Source organism: Euleptes europaea, chromosome 1 (assembly GCF_029931775.1).
Source record: "Euleptes europaea isolate rEulEur1 chromosome 1, rEulEur1.hap1, whole genome shotgun sequence".
NCBI lineage: Eukaryota > Metazoa > Chordata > Lepidosauria > Squamata > Sphaerodactylidae > Euleptes > Euleptes europaea.
Window position 1 is genome coordinate 5,609,872 of NC_079312.1, and position 22,207 is coordinate 5,632,078.

The 22,207-nt window shown below is 45.8% G+C and overlaps 1 protein-coding gene across 1 annotated transcript in view; it reads left to right on the plus strand.

Moving 5' to 3' along the window:
• Positions 1-13,121: 13,121 nt before the first annotated feature.
• Positions 13,122-22,207, plus strand: part of LOC130473268 (zinc finger protein with KRAB and SCAN domains 7-like) — a 51,550-nt gene continuing 42,464 nt past the window's right edge. Inside the window, exons 1-6 of the mRNA XM_056844827.1 lie at positions 13,122-13,544; positions 13,838-13,952; positions 16,422-16,492; positions 16,713-16,839; positions 19,557-20,214; positions 20,887-21,250. Of these exons, the coding sequence (XP_056700805.1) occupies positions 13,122-13,544; positions 13,838-13,952; positions 16,422-16,492; positions 16,713-16,839; positions 19,557-20,214; positions 20,887-21,250 (1,758 nt within the window). The remainder of the gene's footprint in view (positions 13,545-13,837; positions 13,953-16,421; positions 16,493-16,712; positions 16,840-19,556; positions 20,215-20,886; positions 21,251-22,207) is intronic.

Here is a 22,207-nt window from a genome sequence, read left to right on the forward strand (position 1 = left end):
GGTTGTGGTAAACTGGAGGAGTGGGGAGACAGGTAAAATAGGAAGGAGTTGGTTGTTGAAAAAAAAAGGAAGGTTCTGTGCACAGAAAAATAACGAAGAATGTGGTGGAAATAGAAAAGGTTGTGCTGAAGTGAAAAAAATATATCTGAAGTTGAGAGTTAATGTTGTGCTTTACAAAAAAATAGTAATAATGAAGCTACAAGGGCTGAACGTTGTTCTCCTATATTCTGGTTAAAATGTGTAAACTAGCTTTGGCTGAGACAGGCTGAGTCCTATAGGATTGCTAGAAATGTATTGTAAAACTTGTGTTTTCAGTATCTTTTAAATATTTTAAATGGCATTGGAAGTTCAGTATTTTGTGAAACTGATATTTAGTTATTTCTGAAAAGCTTATTCAGACTTTTATGGAAGTTTTCCAGAAAATTTTAACCATATTGGCGCTACCCTGTATTCTTTTTGAGTTATGTTAGAAGCCTGTTATGTAGTTTTTATACTCAAGATGTTACAAAGTAAAATTAAATGCAATTTTACATTTCAAAAAAAATGTTGAAATTGCACTCTATTTATAAGATTTATTTAAAAAGGGGGGAAAATAGACCCTCCTCTGGTTAAGCTGTTTCCAAATGCACAAGCTTGTCAAGCATTGCAGTCACCCAGTATTTAAAGGCAGGTTTTCCCATTTTGGTTACAGCTTACCAGTTTGCAAAAAGGTCTGTTATTAATTATGCCTTATCTTCTTCCTAGTATAAACTCGATTCCATGATAGCCCTCTTTTTAGCTGAAATGTCCTCAGTAAGTTGCAGACTACCATAAAACGGCATCCCTGACTCTGTCCTGAAAGCCTGCAACTTGCTCCCTTACTGAGGAGTGGTGCCTATTTGTTCTCCTCTCAGAGGAAGCATTCCCTAGTAACAGCTTATTGAGCCGAAGCTAGGGGCTAGACCCATTCACCTCTGCAAGTACCCCCTACGCTTTAAGGCTCGCCAAGGAATTTAAAAAGCACTTTGGCCGCCTCCTGCAGCATGACATTCTCCGATCTTGCCAATCTGCCTGGAGTGCCCCTCTCTTACCTGTCCAAAAGTCAGGAACTGAGGTTTAAAATCTCAAAGCTTTCCCTGATATCAAAATCCTTTCTATGACCACCCCACAGCGGCCACTAGAGAGCACTGTCCCAGTAAAACTTATCGGCTTTTATAAGTTTTCAGGTCAGTCAGTATCAGTGCTCTCTGGGGTGAAACGAAAAAAGCCATGTGTGCCATCCTCTGGCTTTCCAGTCGCAGTAAAGTCCAACAATCCCTGGAAATAGCAAGCTTCTGTTGTATCTAAAATACCCAACTATGCTTTCATGGCCAAGCTTCTGCGTGAGGCCACCCGGGAAAAAGAAAAGGGGGCCGTTAACTAAAAACGGTTTAAAAAAGAAGAAGAAAAAACCTCATAAAAGCCCCGGCCATTGGCCTCTCAAAAAAAGAAAAAAAAAAGAAAAAAAAAAAGGCAAAATCTATCTACCTCATATGTAAATTCTAAGCCTATCTCACATATAAACTCTGAGTCTGGAAATGTTTGTTAATGTACGAATTTTAACTGAATTGTTTTAGAATTTTATTTTTAGGGAAAAAAACTGGATCTTAAACTAGAAACAACATTAAAAAGCAATCGTATGTTTGGTGCAAGGACTATACAAAATTAAGATTTCATTCAATTTCCAATACCAGAAATATACAGTTCAGGTACTGTAAATGTTACAGTTAATCATAAAGTCTCTACCAAAGACAATGATCTCTCTGCAAAAATGTTTGTCCTAGAAAATGTGGTTTTCAGTACCTAATCAGTTGTATTATCTTTCACTGTTGTAAACAATGTCTGTTCTAACTGTGCTTCTTTATTGCAGAAAGTTTAAATGTTCCTAAGGGCCTGTGCCAACTGTATTGTTATTCCAGGTTAAAGGATGTTGTTTTCAGAACTCTAAAATGGTGCCTGAAAAGCACTTCTCAGTCCAGGAAACAGATTCACAGTGGCTTTACACTCAGTGGTCCCAAACTCATGTACGTTTCTGGAATTCATATCTGCCTTAGCAGCCTTTTGTCTGCCTGGTCAGTAAAATATTTTCCTTATGAACTTGTATGTGATTGATCACTCTTATTTACTCAGTGCCTAAAGGAAAACTTATATCAAGTGGGGAAAAATCTTGTTTTGTAAAAACAACTAATAGCTCTGGAGAATTGTCTTATCTCTTCACTACAGGTGGACCCAAAGGGGGGCTCCCGGAAATGTTGAATTCTGACTTATACACTGTGAAACCAGGCGATTGGGCGTGGCTCCTTATGACTCTCTAAAGCTTTGGATCCACCACAGTTGTAGGAAGCTTGCTCCTCTTAAGGTTACCAAACTTGCTGAGACTTAATAAACTAATTTACTGGACCCTAATAATTCCCGGAAAACGGGCAACGGGACTACAGGTGTACTCTAGTCACTCCGGAAGCTGACTAGTTTACGCACGGTGGAAGACTGAGGATCGACTGGAGATTTCAGGACTTTTTTTTCAAATGCGCTGGTTTTATGAACTAGTGGGATTTTTTATTGAATGTTGTTTTGTTTTTATTTTCTGTTGTTTGCAAAGACAGTGCCTGTGTGGTGTCTGTTCTGTTACTGATACATGTCCTAAAGGTTTTAGCCCTCACTATGAAAGTTTTAAATGTCTTGGAAGTCTGATACCTCCTTTTCCTGATAATCCTTTATAGCTCCTTGGTACTGTCCTTGGCTTGGATTCGTTGCACACCATCTACCTGTCATCAGTGCCATGAGTTTATAAAGCAAGATGGCTATTCATATAAAGTTTTCTGTTTTTCCCAGTGTTAGTTCTGGTTGCCTCCAAGTTCCCATCGAAACCTGTACAGAAGTGGGAAAAACTTATATGATGGCTCTAAATTTAGGCTGTTTTGCTGGGCAATGAAAAGGAGTCACTTATCCTGAAAAGGTTTGGATTTGTGTCTCCCAAATAATTCAGCAGCACAAAAACAATAATACAGACCACCCCGAAGTCCTTGGCCCAACATAATAAAACTCTCACTTATACCCCAAAAGGTCCGACCACAAGTGTGGGAGTTATCTCACTCAGTAGTGGTCCATCTCTGTACCTCCGGAAAACCAACCAACAGGTTCACAAAACCTGTAGGAGATTCAGCTTGTTTTCAAATATTGTCAAAAACGTCTTCCGGTATGACTTGAATCCCCAAGCCCCTGAAAGCGATATGGTCACCAATCCCCCTCACTAGGAATTGCACTACCTCAGGAATAACTGCTCCGGGAATAACCCATTCAGGCGTTTACCCGGCTCAGAAGGCAGTGGGCAAATTCCAAGGATAGTGGCATAATCTGGATTCTTCTGGCTTTGTGGCAGGAGTGCTTACTCCCAGCCACCGCACAACTGGTGGGGAACATGCGCATTTGGGACCATTGTCCCAGGGTTCTTCCTCCTCCCAAGACAACGAGGAAATATTCTGGGTGCTCCTGTGTTCGATGACCTAACCCGAACTAGAAGGAGTATAAGCATTGGGGGGGGGGGGTTTCCACAATGGAAAGGCAGTCATAGACCTGGCCACCAATATCCGCAAGGTGGCTAATGTCCCTGATACAAATATATATATAAAAAAAGACTACAACTTGGATGGTTTAAAACTTGGTTCAAAAATCTAGGTGGTCTAAAAGCTATGGTAACTATGATCAAATGGTGATAAACAAGGCCCAAAGGAGCCTTGTTATCAAAGGGGGGAATGAGGAAGCAGACCTCTAAGAGTTAAAAATTGAGAAATATTATTATTAAAACTCCAAACTCAGAGGGCCTCTGGAGAGATACATTTAGGAGTAAAAGACAGACGAGAAGAGAATTCAAGAAAAGATAACTTTACAATATTGTTGTTCACATCTCAAGGCTAGCCAACAGAAAGGCGTCCGAGTGTCTGAGAAAACTTAGGGAGGACAAGATTATTTGTAACTAGATAAAATACCAGGTGTTAGAACAATGACTGTATACACAAGTTTATTGCTGCTTTATGATTTACCAATGAAATGTCTGTATAAGTAAGCCAGTGAACAGATGAATTGCATATTAAGCCACCAATTAACTGTGAAAGATTTGCATGACCAATCAACAGTATAATGTATGTGTGATGTATTTCTGAATGTATAATGAACTTATAAAAGCCTGTGCACACTGGTAATAGGTGCTCAGCTTTTTTGGATGATTTTAGAACCCAAGCTGAGACAGCAGCTGCTTTCAGTAAAAGCTGATTCAACCAAAATCTGGTTTGGGTCTCCTTCATTCTAATCTTTTACCCATAATTCTGCTGTAACAGTCTGGAAGGAAGCAGCTCTTCCATGGTTGGGGGGGGGGGGAGTCCAGGAGAGGTTGGACACCGTCTTTTCTTCCACTAGTGTGCAGCTACATCCAAGATAGAGTTCATGCCACTTCCATTCCTGGTTCCACAGCCCTGCTTGCCATCTGCTGGGTCCTGGTAGCATTTTGCAGTTTGATCCAGGATAGCATTTGGGTCTCTTCCATTCCTTGGCTCACCGCGTTATTTGCTCTCTGCATGGTTCCTCAGTATTGCACACTAGTCCACGTGGGCCAGGGTAGCTGGGATATGAGAGGCCAGGGCCACCTTTTAGTGCCCTCTATAGGGAGGAAGATGCGTATTAAATTTGCAGATGATACTAAATTGGGTGGGGTAGCAAATATGATAGAAGACAGAGCCAAGATGCAGGATGATCTTGACAGGCTGGAGAAGTGGGCTAGAACTAATAAAATGCGCTTCAACAAAGACAAATGTAAAGTTCTGCATTTAGGTAGGAAAAATCAAATGCATAATGATAGGATGGGGGAAACTTGTCCGAGCAGTAGTGTGTGTGAAAAGGATCTTGGAGTCTTAGTAGACCAAACAGTGAACATGAGTTACCAGTGTGATGCGGTAGCTAAAAAGGCAAATGCGCTCTTGGGCTGCATCAACAGAAGTATATTGTCCAGATCACATGAAGTGATGTTATCACTTTACTCTGCCGTAGTTAGACCTCACCTAGAGTACTGTGTTCAGTTTTGGGCACCACAGTTTAAGAAAGATATAGACAAGCTGGAAGGCAACAAAAATGGTGGTGGGGGGGTCTGGAGACCAAGTCCTATGAGGAGACCAAGTCCTATGAGCACTCTTCCTACACACTTGACACTGAGAGACACTGTCCTTCAGTGTTACTACTCTGAAGATGCCTGCCACAGTTGCTGGCGAAACGTCAGGAAAGAAAATTCCAAGACCACGGTTACACAGCCCGTATAACCTACAAGAACCTATGAGGAAAGGTTGAAGGAGCTGGGTATGTTTAGCCTGAAGAGAAGACTGAGAGGGGATATGATAACCATCTTCAGGCATTTGAGGGGCTGTCATATAGAGGATGGTGCCGAGTTGTTTGCTGTTGCCCCAGAAGGTCAGACCAGAACCAACGGGCTGAAATTAAATCAAAAGAGTTTCCGTCTAGACATTAGGAAGAATTTTCTAACAGAGGTCTGGCAACCAGCCAGAGCTGGCCCAGTTACTGAGAGGGCAGCCACCATCACTGACCAGGCACTCATGGCCGCCCCACTGGCAGCATCGTGATGCCACCTGCCTTCATGGAGTCTGGACGGCATCTGAGCTTGGCGGTCTTATTCTACTGAGGTGGGATTGAATGGGCAAGGGCAACTATCTTCTGATCAGATCAGTTGTTCCCGGGTTCTGCCCTAGTTGCGAGATGCTTCCAGCAAGATATCTGTTGACACAGGGCTCCGGACACCTGTGGTCAGTCCCTTCCATGTCCAGCCTGAGTGCACACACTACAGTGGCACACCTCCAAGCTCGGTTCCTGACAGGCCCCGGCCCCTCTTAAGGGGGCCATTCCTCCTGCTGGTGAACAGTTAGATTATAGTCCTGCTGATTTCTGGGTGGCGGCCAAGCACCTGCCGACTAGCCACAAGGCCATTTGTTCCTCGGAGCTATTGGGTGCCAGTGTCATCCCATGACAGATGAACCATGGCCCACCAGTGCGACTCATGGGGAGGCAGCACTTAATGAGAGGCCAGACACATGGCCAATACCGCCCAGTCACCACGGCCAGCAGTGACCCAAGGTGCTAGCCTATCTCTCCCTGACTGGGATGTTGCGAGGACCAGCCGCTGCCTTATCCTGCCCGGCAACACTTAGTGGGGCCTAGGTGCTGTCCCCATCTGCATAATGGCCAGGGCAAGTCAGGAGCTTCTACAGCAGGCCGTGTTGCCAGCCTGTGGCGGCGGCAACATCACGGTTGGAGTCGGCCACTTCCCACCTCTCCCGCCAAGTCCCGCAAATTGTTCGTCGCGCTCACCTCGATGCACATAGCAGACTTTGCAGCAGAGCTGGCCGAGGAGGAAGTCTCACAGCTGCGGGAAGACCCCTCTGATCAGGAGGGCTATGCCTTTGGGCCTGGCTGCTCTGGCCGGGAGCAATAGGTTTCAAATGATGATCTTGTCCCTGTGCTCTGCTCCACCCTCCCAACATGCCAGGCGCCACTGTTGGTCATGGCCACTTGTGGACTGTCCACATGCGTGAGCCGGCCAAGCTCTGCACCCCACCTCCTGTCAAGGGGAGGGCCAATTGATCATAGTACAAGGTAAGGGGCTTGTCTGGGGGGGGGCGGTGACAGGTGAGAAATAGTCTCTGGGGAGTATGCTGAATCCCCTCCCCTGGCTATCAGTCCCAAGGAGCTGAGGGCTCCTTCTCTGCCCAGCCTGCATGGCCATGGTGGCACCCCACCGTCTAGCAACAACCATTTATTTTCAAAATTCACACTATTTTCCTTGACATCGCACACTGTACCAAACCCCTTAGGAGCTAACCTGCCTGTACCATTGCTTGCCTTTAACTGCCCCGGCTCAGCTCCCTGACCCTCAGGAATGGGCTGCAAGTCTCTCTTCATTCAACTGTCTTTATATTTTTCAAGGGGTGTTGCTTGTTTAAAGAATATGTACCTGAGTAATCCTTGCTTGTCAAATGCTACCAAAAATCAATATATGTGCATATTAATAGAAATAAGTATGAACATACAATTTAACACTCAAACACTACCTTTCATTCTTAGAAAGAAAAGCTTATCTTTAATATTTTGTATTACGATTGCATAGCAAAATTAAAACAGTTAACAAAAATCCAAGCACCACTAATGAAAATTTAGAATCAGTAATAAAAACTAACAGCTAAGTGATCTAGTAGTTAAACCAATTGGTGCAGGTAGCCCTAATCTTTGCCTGAATGTAGTGCTAATGCAAGCAAATTGAAATTTTGTGGAACGCCATGGCAGAAATGCCGAGAGTGAGAAACAGCCACCAGCACCAATTCTGAAACGGACATACACGTAGGAATGCAACCACTAAAGTGTAGTGCAACCCTGGTCCAATTCCAGCTAATTGATCTAGAAACATAATGTGACCAATGGTATTGAAAGCCACTGAGAAGTTCAGAAGAACTGCTTTCCAAATAATATTTGGGACCATCTGTAAGGCATGCCACTATTTTTTGCTGTATTGTTTAATTGCCGTTCCGGACCATTTTGGGCCGTTCCGGAGGCATTTTGGCCTGGAAAGGGTTAATAAATGCGCGCTCTCTCGGCATTTTGATTTCTAAAATATTGTTCTGGAGCCACTGCAAGGCGCGCTACTGTTTTTTGCTGTGGTACTGTTTGTTTAATGCCAGTTCCGGGCCATTTTGTGCTGTTCCATAGGTATTTTGGGCTGTTCTGGAGTCATTTTGGTCTGGAAAGCGTTAATAAATGCACGCTCTCTCCCCATTTTGATTTCTAAAATATTGTTCTGCAGTCCCTGTAAGGCATGCCACTGTTTTTTGCTGTGGTATGATTTGTTTAATGCCCGTTCCGGGCCATTTTGGGCCGTTCCGGAGGCATTTTGGCCTGGAAAGGGCTAATAAATGTGAGCTCTCTCCACGTTTTGATTTCTAAAATATTGTTCTGGAGCCCCTGCAAGGCATGCCACTGTTTTTGGCTGTGGTATTGTTTGTTTAATGGCAGTTCCAGGCCATTTTGGGCCGTTCCGGAGGCATTTTGGCCTGGAAAGGGCTAATAAATGTGTGCTCTCTCTGCGTTTTGATTTCTAAAATATTGTTCTGGAGTCCCTGCAAGGCATGCCACTGTTTTTGGCTGTGGTATTGTTTGTTTAATGGCCGTTCCGCGCCATTTTGGGCCGTTCCGGAGGCATTTTGGCCAGGGAAGGGTTAATAAATGCGCGCGCTCTTGGTGTTTTGATTTCTAAAATATTGTTCTAGAGCTCCTGCAAGGCATGCCACTTTTTTTTGCTGTGGTATGATTTGTTTAATGGCCGTTCCGGGCAATTTTGTGCCATTCCAGAGGAATTTTGGCCTGGAAAGGGCTAATAAATGTGCTCTCTCTCTCCGTGTTTTGATTTCTAAAATATTGTTCTGGAGCCCCTGCAAGGCATACCACTGTTTTTTGCTGTGGTATTGTTTGTTTAATGGCCGTTCTGGAGGTATTTTGGCCTGGAAAGGGTTAATAAAAGCACGCTCCGTGTTTTGATTTCTAAAATATTGTTCCGGAGTCCCTGCAAGGGACTGTTTTTTTGCTGTGGTATGATTTGTTTAATGCACGTTCCCGGCCATTTTGTGCTGTTCCGGAGGCATTTTGGCCTGGGAAGGGCTAATAAATGTGCGCTCTCTCTGCGTTTTGATTTCTAAAATATTGTTTTGGAGCCCCTGCAAGGCATGCCACTGTTTTTTGCTGTAGTATTATCTGTTTAATGCCCATTTTGTGCCGTTCCGGAGGCATTTTGGCCTGGAAAGGGTTAATAAATGCGCGCTCTCTCCGCGTTTTGATTTCTAAAATATTGTTGTGGAGCTCTTGCAAAGCATGCCACTGCTTTTTGTTGTGGTATGATTTGTTTAATGCCCGTTCCGGCTTTTACCCTGCCCCCCCCTGGATCTCAGCCCATCCTGGTGCCAAAAACCCAGCAAGGCTCCCACGTCACCACGCCTGGTTGCCAGGTCTGTCCCAAGTCCTGCGACAGATTTGTTCCCGGAACTTGATTTCCAGACGTGTGGGGGGGCCCAACGCAGGAGCCCCGTGGCGCAGAGCGGTAAACCGCAGCGCTGCAGTCCAAGCTCTGCTCTCGACCCGAGATCGATCCCAACGGAAGTTGGAGCAGACCCTCTTTCATTGGGTCTAACGTGGGGCGAGTGGGGGGGGAGGCTTCCCACTTCTAGGAGAAAACAAAGTCCCAAAGCAGAAAGGGGCCTCCGCTGCCAGTTCCCCCCTCCTTTGAGGCTCCCAAGAAACCCAGTGAATCTGTGCCAGAGCACAGGTGGGGGGGGGATCCTGTGGAAGGGGGGAGAGCAATTTTCTCCAGTGGTACCTTAAAAACTAACAACCTTTCTGGCCGGGTATGAGCTTTCCTAAGTCACAGCTCACTTCTTGAGATACCGTCGGGGAGGGGAGGCAAGGCGGCATTTCCTCCTAGGCGAGGCTAGGAGGGGGGGGGTCTCCCCTTCTTCCCCCTATGTTTTCCCAAACGTTTCTAGTCTCCACCAGCAAGCCCTTCTCTCTCTCCTGGTTCTCCCTGCCCTCCCCCAGCAAACGCAAGGCCCGTTTTGCAGAGAGAAAGGGGGGGGGTTGTGCTTTGCAGCCGCGAGGGGGGGGGCGACGCTCAGGGTTCCCTCTGCCGGCTGTCTCCGCCCCACCGGAACACGGGCCAGCGATGCCGCCATCCTAGAGGGGCCGCCGGAAAAGGGGGCGGGAAAAGCCGTTTGCTTCCTAACGGCCCTTCCTACGCGGGGAACCGGCCTTTTGTTGGCCTCCTCCGCGCCGCGCAGCACCGTCGGCTCCTTCCGAGTGAGTAAAAAGGGACAGGGGTATGGGGGGCTGGGAAGTGTGGGGTGGAAGGAAGGGAAGTGCAAGGGAGGTCAGAGGCGGGTCCCGATCCAAGAGAGCCCCCCCCCCCACGGAAAAGCCTCGGGAACTTCTCAGTCTGGCTCTCCTCTTTCCCCCCTCCTTCATAACTGTGTGTGTGTGTGGGGGGGGGGGTTCCAGCCCCTTCCCCACATTGCGGAAGCCTCGCGAGTTTTGCAGGGCGGGTGGAAGGAGCGGAGGGTCTGGATGGTCCTCTTAGGGGTGGGGGGGTTGCGAGCAGTGCCGGGTTTACGTATCAGCTAAACGAGCTATAGCTTAGGGCCCCACACTTTTGGGGGCCCCCCCCCACAGAAAATTTAAAGGGGAAAAAAAACCTGGATGTACATTGTGTTTCTAAAGGAACTTTTGTTTTTGCCAAATGCCAGTGTGTTTGCATTATTAAGTTTGTTATGAATTAAAAAATCATTTTAAGTTCGAGCTTAATAAATTATTTCACTATTAATATACTTCTTAATTGTATTTCGGTTCAACAATTACTTTGGTAAAATACGTATTTTGTTATGTGCAAATGGCTTTAGGTACCTATTAGGTCCATAAATTACCATATAGCATATATTCAACACAAAAAAACAGCGACAATTTGTTGTTGACAAAGGACAGCTGGACATATAAAGGGCCCCCATTGCCTTCAATAGCTGAGGGCCTCATCAAACCTCAATCTGGCCCTGGTTGCGAGTCAAGGAAAGTCAGGGCGAAGAGGGTGGGGGGCTGGATGGGGGGGGAGTTCTCTCCATCGGGAATGGCTGCTCGGAGTGAAGGAATTGGTGGGGGGAGGAAATGAAGGACTCGTGGCATTCAACGGGTCCCCCCTGCAGAGGATTGTATGGGGTGGGGGAGGATTGTGATTCCTTTTGGGGGGGTGGGGGTGATGGAAGGAAAGGCAGGCGGCAGAGCGGGCTGGATTTGCAGGGGAGAGCTGTTGGAGTGAGACCCCTGGCAGGTTCTTTCCATGACATTGGGGGGGGGGCATGGATTCTGAGAAAGGCTGGGTTTGGGACTGGGGGTGGGAGGCTGCGGCTCAGTGGGGTATGATGCTTTCGAGTCCACCCTCCAATGCAGCCATTTTCTCCAGGGGAAACTCATCTCTGTCACCAGGAGGTTGGTTTTGGGAGAACTTCAAGCCACAACTCGGGGGTTGACAACCATATTAGGCACCAGTTTTGTTTTGCCCCACTACCTGAGAGAAGGAATTGTGTGGGGGAGGATAAATTACTCCTGGCATTCAAAGGCACATTCAGAAGGGGCCGAGTCTGCAGAGGACATTAGTTCATTCTGGAGGGCAAAACCCCGAGCAGAGAGCGAAGATCTCCGAGGGGTCAAGACGAGGCTCTCTTTTAGAGGGAAATGCTGCCCAAGGGGACAAGAACTCCCCATTCCTCCCTGCACGAGAGAGACATCAGAGTGTTTGAATATTTGACCCCATTAGAATAAAAACCTGGTTATTTCCTGGCTCAAATGGAATGGTGGGGGAGGACATTTATTTTCGTAAATGTAACCGTCACACGGTGGGGTCTGTCCCCAAAATTCCAGGTCTTCCCCAAGCAGGAGATGGCGACCCTTTCCGATAGGGCAGAATCACAAATGGGGAGTAATGGGGAGCGGTCTCACTGGGACGTTGTTTAGAGAAACAGGGAAGATGCTACAGGAACACAGGTTTCCAATGCAGTCCTGAACTTAGCAAAACTGGCACCTAATATGGATGTCAACCCACAGTTGGAAAACCATATTAGGCACCAGTTTTGCTCCACTATCCAAGTGGAGTTTGAGGTTTTTTGGGGGGAGAGGGATGTTATCAGTGACTTTCAGTACAACAAAATTTAAATGTCTTAAAATAGTGTTCTGTGCTAGTCATTTGAATTCTGCAAAAAAAAAGAAGAAGCCATTTTTGGCTAGATGATTAAAATGGGCACGGGGGAAGGGAACTCCTGCCTGTATTGGAATAAACCACAGCCCCATCCTAAGACCCAGATGCATGTGGGGCTGGGGCTGTGAGCTGTTGTCCAAGGCCTGACCAGCAGGGGAGAATAAATTTTTGAAAAACCTGTTGCCAGGCTAGCAAAGGCACCGATGTCCATGGAAACACCACCAACGCCCACCAATTACTGCAGGAGGTGACTCCTCTTTGACAGGCACAGAGGGGCGGATCATGTTGGTGAGGCCACACCCCCTGGTATTGGCCTGCTGCTCACCACAGACAGAAGGCCAGGAGGGACAAATGGCTCATGGTCATACATCACTGTGAGAATTATGGCACCTCTGCCTGCCTCTCCCCAGCTCACATGACAGAAGGCCAAATTCTACCCCCTGTGCTGGGGTTTGGATGGGAGGAGCAGCATACCCTCACCAGGCAAGAGAGATACAGACCTCTCGGCACCACAACAGACAGAAACAGAAGGCGTGAGTTCAGGTCCCACTAAGGATTTTGGTTGGTGCTCCCACCCATCTACCATTTCCCTGACGTAAGGTTGCCCATGTCCAGGCAGGGCCTGGAGATCACCTACAATTATGATGGATTAGTTCGCATGCAGAAAATGGCTCCTTTGGGAGATGGCCTCTATGCTATTATACCCTGCCCTCCCCAGGCTCCACCTCCCAATGTCCTGTATTTTCCCAACCTGGAGCTTGAAACCTTGTGCATTTAGCAGGGGTTTTTTTGCCTCCCCCAGCTCCTATTCATCCCAGAAGCCCTTGTGCCCTGACCAGGAGAGGCTTCAGGAAGTCGACTGAGCCCTGTTCCAGGCACAAATCACACCCCTGACGCAATCCACACTTGCCCTGCACTAGCAGGAAAGCACTGTGGATTTGGGTGGGCATCTCTGCTGACAAGCTTAGTAACCATTTGAAGTCCCTAGGACAGAATGGCAATCAGAGGATAGCTTGTAACATCTTTAAACAGGCAGAGACAGTTAACATTCCCAAACAACCAACCAGGCATATCTAAAAAAAAACCTTGGTATGCAATGTAGAGAAATGATATTACAAACCACAAGAAGCACTTTTGTTCTGACCCACCTGGTATCTCGATTCTGTTTTGTTTTCCTTGTGTGTATCTCGCCCCCCGTAGGAGAAGCCATAGCCAAGTGAGTAAAGGCATCTTTTCACAGTTGGAGGAGACCCCATAGAAGAGGAAGGAGATGGATGAGCAGGACCCAGAAGGATCTGGACTTGGCAAGAGAACAAGGAAAGGCCCCCATCCTTTCCAAGCTGGGAGTGGTGTCAAATTTTGGGAAAGACCTGTGCCAGACACCTGGGATCAGGAGTCCCTGAACTCAGAAGTACTTTGCCAACGCTTTCAGCAGTTCCGCTTCTATGAGGCCGATGGGCCCCGAGAGGTTTGCAGCCAGCTCCATGGACTTTGCAACCTCTGGCTGAAGCCAGAGAGACACACCAAGAAGCAGATCGTGGACCTGGTGATACTGGAGCAGTTCCTGACCCTCCTGCCCCAGGAAATGCAGCACTGGGTCAGAGGTTGTGGGCCAGAGACCAGTTCCCAAGCGGTGGCCCTGGCTGAAGGCTTCCTCCTGAGTCAGGCAGAGGAGAAGAGGCAGGCAGAACAGGTGAGGGGTTTTCTTTCCAGGTATGTCCAATTCAAGCAACTATATCTGACCTTATCCTAAAGCTTCCCTGCCTGATATTTGTCGAAGTGTTAATCATCCAAATGGGATATTTAACAACCTGCTTCAGCAGCCACGTCTTCTAGGGAATTTCTCATCCCTCTAGATCATTCCCCAGGGTTAAAGGAAAACCCTACCAGGACTGCTGAAAGGAATGGAGTCTGGGAGTGGGGCAGAATCCATTCCTTGGTGTCTTCCATTGCATCTCCTATCCATCTTCCTCACTGCTGTTTCAGATGTGGGGTCCATCCGTGAAGAGGGAAGTGAAGTTCTCTGAGACAGAAAGCGCTCCGCCAGAGGAAGGGCAGCTGACCCAGGCCCAGGAGCATGCCCAAGATGCCCTCTCGTGCGGTAAGGACTCATTGTGCCTGGATGGGATTGGGGCTCCCAGTGAATATAATGGAGAGTTCTGCTCAGAAAAAAAAACGAAATGCTTGTTCACCCAACAAGTGGCACTCAGTGTTCACTAGTTCTGATACATGTAAAAGGGGATTGGACTCATTCATGGAGGCAATTCCTCACATTGATAACAATATTCATATCCCACCTTTTTTCCCTTAGAGGGACTCGAGGTGGCTCTAAAGAAAAGGAAGACAAAGCTCTTCAATCTTGCAAATAAATGGAGCCTGCACGTTCTGGGCAGCAGAGCTCTGACAACCAGTTGCTAGGGGCTAGGAATAGTGAGCAAATGTGTTTTGTGCTGGTGCTGATCGGGGTATCTGACGGGTTGATGCAGGAAATAAGATGCTGGATGAGGGATGCCAGGCTGTGGTCTGGCATCCATGGCTGATTTGAAGAGGGGCTTGGGGCAGATGTGATGTCATGCTGATGTTGCCTCTGGCCGAAAACCCAGATGTGATATTAGTAGGTCACCAGACACGCTCAGTTTCTAGATGCACAAAAGTCACACCAGGGATTTCAACCATATGTTTCAGCAAAGTGCCATGCGATGTCATTTTTGACTGCATCTTTCTGTCCTATCAGCCTGGGCTCAAGGTCGTGTGTGAGGGCCCAGCTGGTGGGAGAATAGCATGCCTGGGTTTTTAGTCTGATCCAGAATAGATGCTGTCACATTTTTGAGTTCCAGTATTCACAGGACAAGCACCAAGCATCACAGGAGTCTAAAATGCACCCAAGAGTGATCAAAGAACTTTGTAGAGAGCTTGCAGAGCCTTTGCCCATCATTTTCCAGACCTCTTGGAGGATAGATGTGCCACAAGATTGGAGGAGGACAAATGTTATTTCAGTTTTCAATAAAGGAGGAAGAAGGACCCAGGAAACTACAGGCCAGTCAGTTTGACCTCTATCCCAGGGAAGATATTGGAGCAGATATTAAAGAGATCAATAGGCGAGAATCTGAAGGTCAACTTGGTGATCCGGGGAAGTCAGCATGGATTTGTCCCCAACAGGTCCTGCCAGACCAACCTTGTTTCCTACTTTGATCGAGTGACCAGCTTACTGGATCGAGGGAATGTGGTTGATGTTGTTTACCTGGATTTCAGTAAGGCTTTTGACAAGGTTCCCTATGATGTTCTGATGGGTAAACTAGAGGACTGTGGACTGGATTCTAGGATAGTTAGGTGGATAGAGAGCTGGTTGCAGAACCGCACTCAAAGAGTAGTGGTCAATGGCATTTCATCTGAATGGAGGGAGGTGTCCAGTGGGGTGCCACAGCGTTCGGTTCTGGGCCCAGTACTTTTCAATATGTTTATAAATGATCTGGTTGAGGGTGTGGAGGGACTAATCATTAAATTTGCCGATGACTCCAGATTGGGAGGAGCAGCGAACACACCAGAAGATAGAGATAGAATTCAACGAGATCTGAACACACTGGAAAAGTACGTGGATGTGATTAAGATGCAATTCAACAAGGATAAGTGCCGAGTTCTGCATCTGGGTAACAGAAATGAGGGACATGCATACTGGATGGGGGATACACTTCTGTGCTGCAGTATGTGCGAATAGGATCTTGGGGTACGGGTGGACCGTAAATTAAATATGAGCAGCCAGTGTGATGCAGCAACAAAAAACGCTAATGCAATCATTGGGTGCTTCAACAGAGGCATAACATCCAAATTGCAAGATGTCATAGTTCCGCTGTACACTGCATTGATCAGGCCTCACATAGAGTATTATGTGCATTTCTGGAGACCTCACTTCAAAAAGGATGCGGACAGAATCAAGAGGGTGCAGAGGAGAGCAACAAGCCCTATGAGGAAAGGCTGAGGGAGTTGGGAATGTTTAGTCTGGAGAAGAGGAGGTTGAGGGGGGACATGATTGCTCTCTTTAAGTATTTGAAGGGTTGTCACTTAGAGGAGGGCAGGGAGTTGTTCCAGTTGGCATCAGAGGATAGGACTTGCAATAATGGGTTTAAATTGCAGGCGGAAAGGTGCCAGTGGATATTAGGGGGAAAAAATTTACAGTAACAGTTGTTCAACAGTGGAATCAGCTACCTAGAGAGGTGTTGTGCTCCCCTGCATTGGCAGTCTTTAAGCAGAGGCTGGACTAGCACTTGTCAGGGATGCTCTAGTCTAGACTGATCCTTTATTAAGCGGCGGGTTGGACTAGATTGCCTGAATGGCCCCTTCCAATTCTATGATTCTATGAAAATGCGTCAGCAGCATTTAAAGCCCCTTGAGACTCATTGGTTCCTTGTGCTTCTCTTCCTCTCCCACAATTTACAGTGTTGCCCATTCTTTTGAGTGTACACCGGGCAAAGTTTCACAGCCCTGGGAATGGAGGTGTGGGAAGCACGATTCACACAAACAAACAGAATAGGAAGTTGAGGCTAATCCCCTTTCTTCCAACTTTCTCTCACAGGCAGTGAAGAGGCAGCGTTGGTTTATTCTCTTTGCGGAAGTATAGAAACAGCTGCTGCACCTCCAGTCCAGGTAAGAGAGATGAATGGGAGACAGCCTGGGTCCTCCCTCCTTTATCAGGGGGCTTTTCTCCTGCAGTTGCTGCTAAGGGGCCCAGGCGAGACACTTTGAACACCACTCATTTTACACATGCCGAGCTCTAAATCCAGGTACACACACCCCAAGAATGCCCCCTTCCAGAGTGCCATCTCTGCCTGGCATGATCTCTGATGTGGGAATCTGTTTCTTTCAGTCTCCATTTTCCTTTGAAGAAGTGGCTGTGTATTTCACCGAGGCAGAGTGGGCCCTGCTGGATCCAGACCAAAGAGCTCTCTACAACGAAGTCATGCTAGAGAATTACGCGAGCATGGCCTCTCTGGGTAAGGAACTTTCATAAGGGCCAAAGGTGCAAACGGCTGCTATTAGGATTGTACAATTGGTATGGTGCATGAATCAAAAACTTTACAGCAGTACATTGTTTTGAGCGAGTCAGTGCCTTTCAGTGCCTATGCTCTTAGAATCGACCCCTTCGTGAGAAGAAGTATGTTATCTTATTCAGTTAGACACCTAATAAGCAGAACTCAACTAATTTCTTACAAGAGTAAGCTTTTTATTGAATAGCTTCAAAAATATGTATATGTATGTACAGACTTAACATAATGTAGTACGTATACATGTACAAAAGTCTTTAAATGTTACAAAAGTTCAAACATTATGAGTCTTAAACATGTTTCATGTTACAAGCAATCATTAAAGCAATCAATTTTATATCTCTATAAAACAGTAATACTATTTCCTTCAGAAAATACAACATTTACAGAAATCTGTAAAATGGTTAGTTCAGTAAATAAGATCTGATTTAGTTAAACGTATCTTAATTCAAAGTATCTAGAATATCATAAGAGTAAATAGGCATACTTTACCCAATCATGTCTTTCATGAAACTCTCCAGTCCATAAGGACTAGCAAGATCTGAGAATTCCCAGTTCATGTTAAGACTGGGTAGACTTTTAAGAACCTCCATTTGTTGTTGGAGTCTCTCTGTGACTCACTAGTATATGCAAAGACTAGAGAAATCTCTGAGAATTCTCAGTCCATGCAAGGACTGAGTCTATGAGCCTCTCCATATGTTTGAGAGACCTCTGATCTATGCAAAGATTAGAGAGATCTGTGTGTGAACACCTAGTTCATGCAAGAACTAGAAAGCTCCATGAACCTTTAATCCATGCAAAGATTAAAGAGTTCTGTGTAAGACCTCCTAGCTCAGAGGCGAGGGAAATCTAATAACTTCCAGTCCATAAGGACTGGAGCGCCCATGCAAAGGCTAGATAGATCTTAGTGAAAACTTCTTAATCCACGCAAAGATTAAGGAGATCTCAGTTCCTCCAGCCCACACAAGGGATGGAGAGATATTTAAAAAGGGAGCTAGGGAGCTCTCAGAACTTCAGTGTCTGCGCAAAGACTCCGTAAGGACTGGAAAGCTCTAAGAGCCTCAATCCATGCAAGGGATGAAGAGATCCATGAGAACCCCCCCAGCTAGGGAGTTCTAACTTCACTGCCTTTGTGCCCCTTCTTTAAATGTTTTCAAGATCAGTTTTTATCTGCTCTGCGAGATGCACTCTGAGATGCACACAACAGTATGCTCCTTTGGCAACCTACTCCTTGGATAAAAGCATATAAGGAGTTCCTCTTCCAGTAGGTCATCTGCTGGTCATAGCCATATATACTAAACAGTCAGGTTGTAGCTTTGTTATACATCTACAATGTGTATTTGTACCAACATCTTCATCTTCTAAAGAACACGGTAAAAATAAATATATTTTCAACATTCTACTAAAACTCTTTCATATTTAAATCTTAAACCCAGTATATATTTATACAACACCATTAGGTAATGTTTGCAATGTTTTGTCACGAAGCTCTCCTGTAGCTTCGTGAAAAACTGCCTGCAGGCCATGCTATGGCCTTATGTTGCAATGCTATGTGTCATCAGAAATTATGATTTTAATTGATTAGAGCAGTTTGCAGTCTAAAGGTCTATACAGCTCCTCACCTGAGTGAATTCTTTGATGTGAAGTAAGGGTAGATTTCTGACTGGAAGTGTTTCCACACTCCATGCAAGCATATGGCTTGTCTGCTGAGGGGATTTGCCTCTCGGAAATAACACTAATGTTCTTACTGAAGCCCTTTCCAAAGGCCACATTTTCATTTTCTCTGGAGTGGATTCTGCGGTTAGCACAGAGGCCTTTGTTCCTCCTTGTTTTGGTTGACCTTTCTTCTTGGACTGGGATTTCATGGAAGCCCCCTCCTTGGGATGGAATGGCCTTATCCCTGCTCTTGGCTGTATGGCTTCCTTCCTGCCTTTGTGGTACAGATGTTTAGACTGCAAACCAAGCCTTTCCGATGCAGCAGGCTTGAATGTCCCTTTAAAGTGTGTGTATGTATGGAAGTATGTATTGTATCAATCTTATAACCCACTTTACCCCGGCAAGCTGGGCTCAGAGCGATTCATGCAAACTTAAAACATACAGTAAAACCATAAAATCACATACAACAGTGAGTTAAAACTGCCCTATTCAATTAAAATCATAATTTCTGATGACACATAGCATTGCAACATAAGGCCATGGCATGGCCTGCAGGCAGTTTTTCATCAGCAGGTAAGGTAGGGAGGCCAGCATTTATGGTAGGAACCATAGCTGGCCTCAACCATATGCCTGGTGGAACAGTTCTGTTTTACAGGCCCTATGAAACTCCATAAGGTCCCGCGGGGCCCTGGTCTCATCAGAAAGACTGTTCCACCAGGCTGGGGCCAGGGCAGAAAAACCCCTGGCCCTGGTCAAGGCCAACCAGACACTCCTTGAGCCGGGAACCACCGGTAAGTTGGTATTAGATTATCTTAACCTTTTCTGGGGAACATACCAGTATTAATGTACACTTCAATGTAGTGCAGGAAAAAGCCACTTAAATGTTTTGCATGTGATATGAAGTATTAATGTATACTTCAATGTAGAGCAGGAAAAAGCCACTTAAATGTTTTGCATGTGGTATGAATTTCATTGTATGGGTGCTAACGGGATTTCTCTTTTTATTCCAGCTGAGGGTTATCAGTGGAATGAGAGTGATGAGGAAGTGCATCAGCTATTGCCAGATAAAGTGAAGAATGAAGATCTGAAAGGGAAATTCAGGAATCAAGGCGAGACTCAGAGGCAAAAGGGAAGACCCATGGTTAAGAAGAGAGATAAGCCCATTCCTGGCCAAGAGGGGGATTTCCGTGAACTAATCCACATGATGGAGGAAGGATATAAGTGTTTGGCGTGTGGAATGAACTTCTCAGATCAAACCCAATATGGTATCCATTTGCAAATGCACAGTGGAAAGAAGACCCACCAATGCGTGGAGTGTGGCAAGAGATTCCTTTGCAGAGCAGAGCTCCTTAGACATCAAAAAACACATACAGGAGAGAAACCTTATAGCTGCTCAGATGGTGGTAAAAGCTTCTCACAGAAATCACATCTTGTTCAACACCAGAAGATTCATTCAGGAGTCACGCCATTTATCTGCCCAGAGAGTAGAAGGACGTTCTCTCGTGGAAGAAAGGATAATCCACTTTTTCCAAAGCATAGTGTAATGGGGGCACATAAATGTGTTCAGTGTGGGAAGTACTTCAAATACAGATCACAGCTCCTTGTGCACCAAAGACTACACAAGGGGGAGAAACCTTTTGAATGCTCAGAGTGCAGAAAGAGATTCAGGTGTAGTGGCTATTTTCAAAGGCATCAAAGAACTCACACAGGGAAGAAACCTTTTGAATGCTCAGAGTGTGGAAAGACATTCAATCAGCCTGGCAATCTTGCACGGCATCTAAAAACCCACACAGGGGAGAAACTTTATGAATGTTCGGAGTGTGGAAAGCGATTCAGTCAGAGTGACCATCTTAAAGTGCATCAAAGAACCCACACAGGGGAGAAACCTTTTGAATGTTCAGAGTGTGAAAAGAGTTTCGCTAGCTGTGGCAATCTTCAAAAGCATTTAAGAATCCACACAGGGGAAAAACCTTTTGAATGCTCAGAGTGTGGGAAGAGATTCAGTTGCACTAGCACTCTTCATCAGCATCAAATAAGCCACACAGGGGAGAAACCTTTTGAATGCTCGGAGTGTGGAAAGAGATTTAGTCGCAGTGACAATCTACAAATGCATCAGAGAACCCATACAGGGGAGAAACCTTTTGAATGCTCAGAGTGTGGAAAGAGATTCAGTCAGAGTAGCACTCTTCAACTGCATTCAGGAACCCACACAGGGGAGAAACCTTTTGAATGTTCAGAGTGTGGAAAAAGATTCAATCAGTCTGGCAATCTTGCACGGCATCTAAAAACCCACACAGGGGAGAAACTTTATGAATGCTCAGAGTGCGGAAAGAGATTCAGTCAACGTGGCCATCTTGAAATGCATCAAAGAACCCACACAGGGGAGAAACCTTTTGAATGCTCAGAGTGTGGAAAGAGATTCAATTACAGTAGCACTCTTCATCAGCATCAAAGAACCCACACAGGGGAGAAACCTTTTGAATGCTCAGAGTGTGGAAAGAGATTCAGTCACAGTGGTGATCTTAAAAAGCATTTAAGAACCCACACAGGGGAGAAACCTTTTCAATGCTCAGAATGTGGAAAGAGATTCAGTTACAGTGGTGATCTTAAAAAGCACTCAAGAACCCACACAGGGGAGAAACCTTTTGAATGCTCAGAGTGTAGAAAGAGATTCAGCTACAGTAGCGATCTTCATCAGCATCAAGTAAGCCACACAAGGGAGAAACCTTTTGAATGCTCAGAGTGTGGAAAGAGATTTATTCACAGTGACAATTTACAAATGCATCAGAGAACCCACAAAGGGGAGAAACCTTTTCAATGCTCAGAGTGTGGAAAAAGATTCAGTTGTAGTAGCTATCTTCAAGGGCATCAAAGAACCCACACAGGGGAGAAACCTTTTGAATGCTCAGAGTGTGGAAAGAGATTCAGTTTCATTGGCAATCTTCGAAGGCATCAAAGAACCCACACGGGGGAGAAACCTTTTGAATGCTCGGAGTGCAGAAAGAGATTCAGTCAGAGTAGCCATCTTACAGTGCATCAAAGAACCCACACAGGGGAGAAACCTTTTGAATGCTCAGAGTGTGGAAAGAGATTTAGTCACTGTGACAACCTACAAATGCATCAGAAAACCCACTCAGGGGAGAAACCTTTTCAATGCTTAGAGTGTGGAATGAGATTCAGTCACAATGTCAATCTTCAAAACCATTTAAAAACCCACACAGGAGAGAAACATTTTGAATGCTCAGAGTGTGGAAAGACATTCAGTCACCCTAGCAATCTTGCACGGCATCTAAGAACCCACACAGGAGAGAAACGTTATGAATGCTCAGAGTGTGGAAAGAGATTCAGTCAGAGTGGCCATCTTAAAGTGCATCAGAGAACCCACACAGGGGAGAAACCTTTTGAATGTTCAGATTGTAGAAAGAGATTCAAAAGCAGTGGCCATCTTCAACGGCATGAAAGAATCCACACGGGTGAGAAAGCTTTTGTGTGCTCAGAGTGTGGAAAGAGATTCAGTCACAGAAGTGCTCTTCAACGACATCAAAGAACTCACAGAAAAGAGATTCAGACAGTCAGCAATTTTGCACCTACAAAACACAACAGCACGTTGGCTAATCTCTAATTGTTGCAATGGTAGCAGATTCAAATAGGTCACAGAATA